The 11,048-nt window shown below is 35.4% G+C and overlaps 2 protein-coding genes across 2 annotated transcripts in view; one reads left to right on the top strand and one right to left on the bottom strand.

Annotated features, from left to right (window-relative positions):
* Positions 1–135: 135 nt before the first annotated feature.
* LOC117119849 (tetratricopeptide repeat protein 38-like) lies at positions 136–9,456 on the bottom strand. The gene is made up of 14 exons (XM_033264823.1): positions 9,351–9,456; positions 8,423–8,477; positions 7,832–7,909; positions 7,376–7,457; positions 7,084–7,255; positions 6,628–6,801; positions 5,285–5,360; positions 4,561–4,680; positions 3,896–3,994; positions 3,385–3,457; positions 2,639–2,807; positions 1,794–1,950; positions 1,437–1,510; positions 136–643 (listed from the first exon to the last, which is right to left on the bottom strand). Exons 2-14 carry the CDS (start codon positions 8,453–8,455, stop codon positions 550–552), a joined length of 1,401 nt encoding a protein of 466 aa, XP_033120714.1. The 5' UTR covers positions 8,456–8,477; positions 9,351–9,456; the 3' UTR covers positions 136–549.
* Positions 9,457–9,468: 12 nt separating this feature from the next.
* Positions 9,469–11,048, top strand: part of LOC117119814 (integral membrane protein GPR155-like) — a 28,211-nt gene continuing 26,631 nt past the window's right edge. The window contains exon 1 of the mRNA XM_033264766.1: positions 9,469–9,604. The gene's annotated coding sequence lies outside the window, so the exon portion shown is untranslated. The remainder of the gene's footprint in view (positions 9,605–11,048) is intronic.

Genomic DNA, 11,048 nt, shown 5'->3' with positions numbered 1-11,048 from the left:
GACTGAGTATTTCCTAGAAAGGAAACACAAGCTAATGCCCTCACTGCTAACCTTTTCTTTTTGCCCTAGTCAAAATTAATCCAGTGGCTTAAAACTCATCACATTTTCCACAGATCAAATAATATTCACTAGAAATCTTTTCTTTTAAATTTTATTATATTTATGTCAAACTACAGGTATATAATCATTTATTAAAGTATTTTCCTTTTAAAAATAACATTCAAAACAAGAATTACAGTATTCATACTTTGAATGAATAGATAATATAGAAGAATATTTTCTTCTTTCAATTGTTTTAAAAAATATATATCATATAGTCACAATTACACAATAATAAAAATATCAACAGGATTTGAACCAAGACAAATTTGGTTTCCTGGAAATTGAAAACAAAGAGCAGTTTGAACCTGTGTTCATTCTAGTTAAAAGTTACAATACACTGAACATGCATAATTTTATCCCTTAGTTTAGTACTGGTACTGGTGGTGTAATATTTATATATTTCTTTTTTAAGTTTAGAATTTCATGTTACACTTCGTGTCAATTTCCTTATTCATCAATGTGCATTGCAAGGAGTTGCTTTTGCAAACGATCCGTAAGTGGTGAATTTTCTCGCAACGCTTTCCGCTCACTTAGGAGACTCCTGTAGAATTTAACAAGAAATGTATAATTGAGAAAATACACTTCAATTGTGTTCAAATAAAAATATTTTTAACACAATAAATATTAAATCACATCAATATGCTATTGGATGGAGTGGCAGGTCAAGGATTATTTGCCAGCATTGCACAAGCAGCAATCAAGCACCGAAAGAGGAAGGTTTTGGGCTGCTCCCTTACCTATTGTGGGGTCTAGGGGGTTCTTCCTCGGAAGCCTCGTCTATTGTGGGGTCCAGAGGGTTCTTCCCCTGGAAGCCTTGTGTATTGTGGGGTCCAGGTGGTTCTTCCTCTGGAAGCCTAGTCTATTGTGGGGTCCTGGGGTTTCTTCAACTGAAAGCCTCGTCTATTGTGGGGTCCAGGGGGTTCTTCCCCTGAAAGCCTCATCTAACCCCCCTGGAAGCCTGGTCTATTGTGGGGTCCAGGGGTTTCTTCCCCTGGAAACCTGGTCTATTGTGGGATCCAGGGGGTTCTTCCCCTGTCTTTAGCCATTTTAATATCTTACATAAAGGTCTGTCCACACTATAAAATTTAATGTGACGAATAAATATGATATGCCAATATTTGAGTGTAATATGACATCATCATGCCCATAATATGGACACATGAAACAAATTTGTCACAAAATTTAATAGTGTGGACACATCTTTAATGACATGACACTTTGTTAGTGATATTTGGCTGCTAATGGGGTGGGCGGGCAAACACCACTTTTGCCACTGGAATTAAAGAAAGTATGACGATGAGGAGTGAAGATGACACCTCCACTTCTATTCTTACCTGGCCAGTCGTTTATGGTGCTTCTTCGGAGAATTGATAGCAGCGTGTATTAGGAGCTGTTGAAACTCATCTCTCTGTTAAAAAATACCATTTAAATTATTAATTTAAATATAATTTTTATATCATTTTTTGTGTATTGTTTTGTGATTAAACATTGAACATTTAATTAATTTATAAATATTATAATTTTTCGAAATATTTGCAGACAAGCTCATATTGACAACTCAAATTGTTAATCATTGCAGAAGCTTTGATTAACAGAATGCCCTGTTGCTGGAAATGTGTTTAATTTTACCAACCCAAAAGTATCTTGATCTTATCTAGATTTTATGAAAACATTTGTACAATATACAGTACCTGTGCATTGCTTCCTCCCATGTTCACAAACTTGTATCGCACCGGATTCAGTAGATCAACAGCCTCAGCATAATCACCATTCTCATAGGCAACGAGTGCTTCACACACAGGCAAGCCGACCTCCTTCATCACGTCACGCTGGTCCCCACAACGCTCCCTGTGAACAACAAGTATTGATCAAAGAAAATAATAAGTAGCCTAGCTATTTCAGATGAACTGGCGATAACCATATTGGTCGTTTTAACAGGAATATTTTCATCGCTGCTTCTATGATGGACTGTCTCTTAGGAAGCAGGGGATTGTCTTATGGTATATAGTGTATAGACCAATGAACACCAACACTGTATTATTTTTTCACACAGAGACTTCGAGTAGCCAAGCGGTAAGGCAAGAGTCTCTTACAATCGGCAATGGTTCAAAAGCAAAAGTTTTGGATAAGGACTCAAACCTGGAGGTCCAGTGTACATCTGACAGGTTTGGCATTGCATATATTGGATGAGTAGGGGTCATCCGATGCCTTGGTTCATTTCTGCCTGTTGTTGAACCATGTAAACATAATACTACTAAGCAGTAAACATAATGCTACTAAGCACTGCTCTATGGCCCTCACAGACCATGCTCTTACTCAATTCAGCATAATGAGGCTGCAAGTTATACTGTAGCTCATTTTAAAACCTTTTACTTGAGCAACTCGTTTTCACTTTTTTTTTTAAATTTCAGGTATGGACGTAGATGGATTAAAAGGGTGGGGGTGGGGGGGCCCATCAGCTTATCTGTACAACTTTTCTTTCTGGACCCAATTTTATAAATCTGCCGCTGATACAAGTAATACTGTAACTGCTTACCTTATGAACTGACGGATTGATTCTATCTGGGTTTTAGCGGTATCTTTATGATCGGCCCGCAGTGACGCCATTACATAGTGCAAGTCTTTGTAGACCAGAAGGTGGTTGAAATGGGCTGGTTCTCCAGTTTCGTACAGCACCTGCCATCTTTCTTTTCCTACTTTCACACCTGTTTTTACGAAAATCAAGTTATAGTTCCTCAATATTTCAACCAAGTTTGGATAATCACAATAAAATTCAACTATTCTAATCCACTATTTTATAGGTTACCACAAAAAAACTTATGAATGCCAAAATTATTAAATGAACCCAAAGCAGTAGCTTTAAAATTCTAAGAACTTTGTTCTCTCTATATTGTTCTCTCTTTGTTCACTACCAAATCTGCATTTCCCTCTTCTTCCCCATCAATCTCCTTTCACTTCTCTTCACACCCATTCCAAAATTTCCTTCCACTTTTCTCATCCTCAAAAATTCTATCTTTATCTTCTTTCTCTGTTTATCCCTCATTTTTTATTTATCTTATTATCCAACTAAAATACTTTTGTACACAGCATTTGTATGCGTTCCCTTGATTGAAATCCCATGTGCTTAAATCTATTTCCATACCCCAAATTTCTTTTCCCCTACACATAATATATTTCCCTTCTCTTCTTCTTTACACCAACATATTTTCCACCTTTCTTCCACCAAACCTAAAAATCTGTTCCTCTTCTCTTTCTGTCCACCCTAAACCACATACCCCTCACCTTCAAATTCCAGTCTATAGAGAAATGATGCTGCATGAATTGTATAATTGGAAGCTACGCATCTTGGAAGTATCTTGTAAGAGACAAAAAAATATAATAAAAAATGATTTCTAAATTAATAAACATACAGAAATCAGCAATGACCTTTAAATCATAATTTTCATGGAGGTCCAATAGGAGCATAGTACAGTATGCGAATAATTAAAGTTCATGAAATCAAAGGGAAAAATATTTTAATGTGTTGACACAATCATTATTTGTTATCACATAAGAGACCCTATAATTTGATATTTTATGAAAAACTTGATATCGACATTTTTATAATGTCATTTAAAAATTAATACTACTGTATTGTAAGTACAAATTTAATATTGAGTTTATAATTACTGTTTATTTAGTCTTAACATGCACTATTGAAAAATATTCAATTTTTTAAACAGTTTTCTCTAGATTATATAATTGAAAATCTATTAAAGTAATAAGTTACCTATTACTTCATAGTATAACTTACCTCTGAATCGTATATATCTAAAGCCTTTGAGTATTCTCCTATCTCGATGTAGTACAGGCCAAAATGCCAGTAAATGTGATCAGCTAATATGTCACAAATCTATAAATTCAACAAAAACCAACATAACCAGGGAGTGGCATCAGTAGGATTGGGGTTGACAGGGCCCCCTGTCAAGGAGATCTGACCCCAATTGGGAAGAAAAAAATATGTATTTCTTACATATTAGTAGATTCTAAAATGGCATAAATACTTCTTTGAAACCCCTAAATTGTCATAGTTAACACATTTTTAGAAATTCATATTTAAATACTATATTATAACCAGCATACATGGCTCAAATTTTACAATAACACCCTCAGATAACCCTGTTTTGCAGTGATTGGCTTTATGGCTCTTTGCATATGATTAAACATAAATGTAAAGTTTCAAAATATATTTCAAGTAGGTGTGTCTGTCTACCACTCAATACTTTAAAGTAATAGTAATCAGTGGTTGTCATCAGTGATCAGCACATGAAGTAATCAGAACCAGATTTCAGGGTCGAATTTACATGACCTTTCCATTCTTCAGCATAGTGTCTATTACCTCTTAAGAGGGCGATAGACAGAAAGCTGTGCAATGATATTTAATTACAGTATGCAATGAAATTAAACAATATCACTAACCTTCCAGTCGTTTTCAGTAGTGGTCATAAATTTAATGCCCTGGTCATGTCTACCAGTCATCTCAAGACAATGGGCATTGGCATGTGTTGACCAGCAGTCATTTGGATTAATGGCCAATCCCTGGAAGATTAGAATACGAGCCATGAAATCACAAAAGCTTAGGCTGAAATAACAAGCAGTGTTATTTCTTGTCCACTCTTCTATGTTTAATCGCGCTGCGTCTTTACCCTAATTTCCCAAGCCAAACACCCTCCTCCTGCAGAAAAAAAAATCCTTTTAATAACCATGAGTGCCTAGGCATCATTGCAGCATAATTTATTCAAGATATATACTGGCCTCAATTTATACTTTGACTAAAGACATGTTGCTCTTATATCTGTTTTTGTTGCAAGGTATTTTTTTATATCTTTAAGTACAGTAATGGACTTCTTTTAGTCTTTCCTTATGTCAATGGAATTAGTATGGAATTGTAAGGATTATTTTTGCAGCTGAGGCTTGGACGTTGTCTTCTAATCCATAAAAAATGTCAGAATTTGATTTTACAACCTGAAAAAACAATCTCCATGACTAAGGCTTGGCAATAAAGCATCAAGGTGCTTCAAAATCAGCTTTTGATATAATAAATATTGATTGATTGTTTTTATAAGATAGGAGTTAGAAAAATCAAGTTTTAACAGGGCGAGGAAAAGACTAGACCATACTCAGCTATTTACGTATCACAAACCTTAGCTGCTGCTTTTTCACCTTCAACATACATTCCACTTTCTTCTAAGCCAAACGCATGCATCCCATAGAGGTAACTAAAAGCAATAGTGTAAATAAACAAAATTATGCTTCTAAGGTGCTCTAATATAGAGTAGTAATACAATCACATGTTTTTATCTCTAGTAGAAAATGGTAAATATTGTTCCTCAAACAAAGTATTAGTGGAAATCAAACAGTGCTTGTGAATAAGTAGAGCATAGCTTGGATGTTAGGTGTGTATGATGGGCCTCCTTCAATCTGACTATAGACATGTTGCTTTTAAAATTGGACTTTGTTACATGTAAAAAAAGACCAATTTTTATATTCTTTTATTCCTTTATGTCAATGGAATTAGTATGGAATTCTATAGACAATCAGAATACCATCTTCCAATCCTTGCATTCTGGATCAAAATTCTGTAAAATCCAGGGTTGTTTCTAGTTGCAAGACGAATAATCCTGGATTTTACAGGATTTTGTAACAGCCCACTCCCTATTAAGCCCCATCATGAGATTTAGTTTATAAAGCATCATTCCCATCTTGTATATGACAAGTCTATCAATTGTTAAATGAATTTTATTGGCAGTTTATTAGGACAAATAAAAAATAATAAACATATGTACATTATAGTAAGATGATTCAAATATAAAAAGCATGTCTGCCATCTGAGCTTTGTAAAAGAGAAAGAGGTTCATTTTTTATATCTCCATAAAAATATCCATCATGTACCATACAACCTTGAATTGAAGCCCAATGGGCTTAATCTAAAGAATAAGCCTCCTCTTTAGCTTGCAAAATTAGCTTCAAAACAAGCCCATGGGCTTCTTTTCAAGATAGCATGCTTCTTTTCGAGATAGTACAGTAGGCCTACATGCACTGTACATGAATTTCAAAAAAACAAAATATATAAAAAACATGCCTGGTTTATACAGTAGTTTAAGTGATTTACTGTAATTGATGTTCTATAGTGCAAATTCTCAAAACTTACAGCTTTCATTTTGAAAAGAAGCCCCCCCACTTTACTTTGCAAAAGTAGGCTCGAAAAGAAGCCTATCCAAAGTTCACATAAAAAAGAAACCCTGGGCTTAAATTCAAGGTTTTACAGTGTATACAAGGCCCTTTAGGTCTAGGCCTTTGGTTGTGAATGAAATCTTCAAATACTTCATTCACCAGAAGGAGTGTACTGTGTATATGAAAGCTTGTGATAATAAAATCTTATTCTAGTCTGAAAGTGCTACTTTTTGCTTCCTTAATGTGTTATACATTATACATTGGCTCACTCATATCATAATTATTATTCAACATATTATACTTAATAATTACCCATAGAGCGGAGTACTGCTTTTCCAATGTGGAAACACTCTTGCTACAGAGTCTCTCATTGGAATACTCTGTCCTAAGTTGTAATAGTTGAGCTGGCAAAACTTGAGGGCAAGAAGATCAGTTGGATGGTCAACTAATATATCCTCCCAAATATCAATAGCCTTGGACATAGACCTATCAAAAAATACAAATAAACATTAAACTTATTATCATAATATTAAAATGAAATTGCTAAAGTAAATTATCATATGCAGAAAAGCGAACAATAAGACATTCTATTTGCGGTAAAAAATATGAGAAATCTTCAAAAAATCCAATTTCTTAACAATCTTAATTTCTGACGTCTTTTCATTTCATAAATCTTTTCTTTCTTAAACTCTTTTTCTTTCCTGAAAATCAAGGAACAAGGTATTAACATGCAAGTCAGAAACAAGGCAACTCTTATATAATACTTACCCATCTGCGTACACCTGAAGTGCCTCCACATGCTTTTCTTCCCGGTTGGTCAGTGCAGAGTTTGCCTTCAAACTCACCATATCATCTATTCTTTTTTTGAGGTGTTCGTCTGTTTGGATATTCACTGAGGTCGAACACAAGGTCAGACCATTAGTTAGCACATGACCCATTACTAAATTAACATAAATTGATATAATATAAATATGGTACTTAACAATTATGACATTATATTTGAACACATGTACCGGTATGTAAATACTTAAGTAGTGATATGAAAATGTTGGAGTCTCACCAAAATCTGGATCTGCTTCTCTTAGTCTGGTAAAGGTTTTATCCCATCCACCCAAACTCTTGTCATGGTACCACCCAACAATCTGCATTATATTAATTTTATTAATGTAACTGACAGACACACAGTATTTACTTAGGTGATGTACTGGATGCAGGACTAAAGTCCTCTATATCCAGATCCAATTCTGGAATTTTATATTTTCTCCTAAAGTAGAAGCAATTTAGTAAAAAGTGAGACATGGCCACCACCTAACAGTGGCATATCCAGGAGTACGAGGGAGTCCACCCCCCAAAAAGCTCACGCCCCGCCCCCAGTCACCCTTCCCATTGAAAAAAATCAAAGCAAAAAAGTCACGCTCAAATAGTTAAAAATCACCTTATATCATCATATTTTGTGAGTCCACTTCACCTTGCTGCTATACTGTAATTAGTTTTGATAAGACTAACATCATCTTACCTGTGTGAGGGCAGCATCATAGAGTTTGCATGCCTCATTACTGGTAGTAGAAAATTCAAGTCCTTCGTCTTTCCATGCCTAAATGAAGATACCACAAAGTACAATTAAAATTTGATGTGACATTAAGAAAAGATCTTTATCAATGATTGAATAACTGTACCGCCAATAAAATTTAGTATAATGGTAGTCAAAGGCAAATAAAACCTCTGCATGTGTGGGTATTTGGATATGATTTGAATACACTCAAGATAAGTCAGCCAAACAAAGAAATAAACCTATCTTCACAAATTCAGAATGAATGTTTGGATATTTTTACTAACTGTGTTATAACGGTAGTCTCCCTGGCCATTAGTATTATCATCCACAGCTCAGAAGTTGCATCTCCCAAATTGGGACATACCCCCGCCCCCACCAAAAGACAGGTTCTCTCCTTTGTTGTAAGCAAATAAACAACATTTAATAGTCCCCAACACCGAGTTAAAGTATTTTTAGTTAATTAAAGTATTCTTTAACTCTAAGCATAAAAATATCTGTGTTCAAATGGACTCCACTATGATGTTATACTGATAGTATTATTACTACTCAATTTACCAGACAATCCCTCCAGTGGCAGTGTTTGGCCATTCTTCACAGAATCAGATTTAAACTGAAAAAAATCCATTGAAAGTGAAACATGCATATGTGCAATTTTTGTTAAGTTTGATATTTGATTTATATAGCTCCTTTCCTTTATGTTACAAAGCGCTTTGTTTTCTCTGGTCATTGGGTCCAAATGCCATATTGGCACAGTAGTAGGCAACCCCACCAGGTACCCATTTACTGTATACTCCTGGGTGGAGAAAAGCAATACAGATAAAGTTCCTTGCTCAAGGACATACTGTAAGCAAAATGCACATTGATGGATTGAAACCCCGACCTTGTTTGTTGTCCTGGTACAGCCATCATACTGTAGATCTAGTCTATGCCTACAGTACATGCAAGCAATGCAGACTTCTGAAGTACTACGGAATTTCTGTAGTTGCTTTGGAAATTTTGTCTAATTACGGACGTACAGAAATTGACAAAAATACTACGAAAATTTACCATAGGCCTAGGCCTAGAACAAATTACTTTTCCATCCGGATCTTTGGTTAAATTTATTTATTTTAGGCCCTAGCCTAGGACTAGATACAAATAAATTAAAATTATTTTGAAAACTTTAAACTAAAAAAAAATGACACATAAATCTTTATCCTGTTCAATTAGGTGGGATGGCTATTCAAGTAGGTCCCTAATCTAAGTAGCATTTTTTTTATTAGATTAGCCTCCTAGGCCCTAGGCCTAGCTAGAGGGTTAGGCCTACAGTACTAGGGCTAGGCTAGGCCTAGGACAGGTTGGCTAGACCCAGCCTACGGTCCTACCTTAATAAATAGTCTTAGTAGGCTAGGCCTAACTAACTAAGGTCCAGGCCCTCCCAGCTAGGGCTAGATTTGTAAAGAACTGAAACTAGACCCTAAAATAACAGCAAATTCCTCTTTACATGATGTTTTTTTTTTATTTCTGCATTCCTGTTACGCACATAGGCCTAATAAATTTCCCTGCGCCTTCCTAGTATCTTTGCTAGCTCTCTATATGCGCACAAAATATAAACAACCTGCAGCGGATGTGTACAATAATTTTACTGACGTTTGGTGGCGCTAGGCTAAGTTACGACCGACGAAACCAACACCCGGTTTTTTGGGTTGGCCTGCTGTAGTTATAATCATATATATATATCATATAATCATGGTGGAGGTATGGTTATCCTATTTTTCAAAAGCATACGCTTTATTTTAATTAGGACCTAGGCTAGGCCGTCTTCATTCCCAAATGTAGTCTAGGCCGCCTCTACTCTACTCTACTGTAGATAGGCCTAGGGTAATCTAGCTAAACTAAGAAGGCCTAGGGGGTAGGGGCCTAGGCTAGGGCCTACCTAGCCTAGCCTAGGCCTAGGTAAGGCCTACTGTATAGGGGTCCAGGAAGGAGGCCTAGGCCCTATGCCTACCTCTAGGTTACTAGGCCCCGTTCCGCAACTCTTTTTTTTTATCCCGCTACACAAATTAAAATACTGAAAACTCAGCTGCAACCCATTTATTTCAAGCCCTAGGCCCTACAGTAGGCCGGGCATCTAGCTAGGCCTAGGCTAGCTAGAAACATAAAAATTAGAAATCTCACTTTATTTTTAAAAAGAAAGACATAACTAAATGAAGCATTTTAAAACAAAAATATGTAAATCGGACCAGTATTAGCGGAGATATTACAATATTAATTACGTTTTTTGCTGGTGTTAATTTTATTATACAAGAAACATGTCCCTTACAGTATAATTATGTGTTTAAAAAGAAGCTTTTTAACTCTGATTATTTATCTAAAACAATACTAACGATTATAATTTGTTATATAATTATTTTAGATTTCATAATTATTATCAACTGATAGATTCTACGTAAAATATATTGCATTGAAATCTCCTAAATCTTGGCCTAATTATAGGGCTCAGACACCACTGTAGCCAGCGGGAAAAACATGGTTTATCCTGCGTGCAGCCGCGATAAAATTCGCGAGGGCGCCCTCAACCTGTACGAGCGAAGCCTAGCTCCAGTACAATAGAATACATGATAATTTGGACCATATATTTTAATTAGGTGCTACAAATATATTATTTTTAACTTGCCTAACTTTATATATTAGAACCTGAATAAAACAAACATGTTAACTAAAAAACTAGCCAAGGTTTCCTTTTATTTTTAAAAAACGACGAAACATTTGTTGTAAACAAAAAACTTCTACAGAATCGAATCACACGCTTGAAAAACCCAATGATGTTATTTTAAAGGGGCTTTGTTAACACCAAAAAGTTATTTTGACCATCTTTAGATTCAGAGCAACTGCCTTGGGAATTAAAATTAAATGACAAGTGATACTGTACACCAAAAATAATAATCATCAAATTTTAATACATAGACCTAGTGCAATGGTTGAATTTTTTTTTTCATAAATCTAACTTTGAAGCAGCGATAATACAATCCTCCGATGCATGAAGAAGAAAAATGCTCATTGCCATATGATCTAGACCCTATTCGGAACTACCATAATTAGCTATCGTCTAATTGCTGTAGGCCTACTGTAATCCGAATTGCTAGCATCAATTGCTTGGCAACCATACCTGCCTTCTTGGCTTGCTTGCATCATGCAGGGT

The sequence above is a fragment of the Anneissia japonica genome, unplaced genomic scaffold, assembly GCF_011630105.1.
Source record: "Anneissia japonica isolate Jap-2015-1 unplaced genomic scaffold, ASM1163010v1 scaffold287752_len1182401_cov188, whole genome shotgun sequence".
NCBI classification, from domain to species: domain Eukaryota; kingdom Metazoa; phylum Echinodermata; class Crinoidea; order Comatulida; family Comatulidae; genus Anneissia; species Anneissia japonica.
Note: the sequence above shows the minus strand (reverse complement) of the source record. Positions and strands in the feature narration are given on the sequence as shown.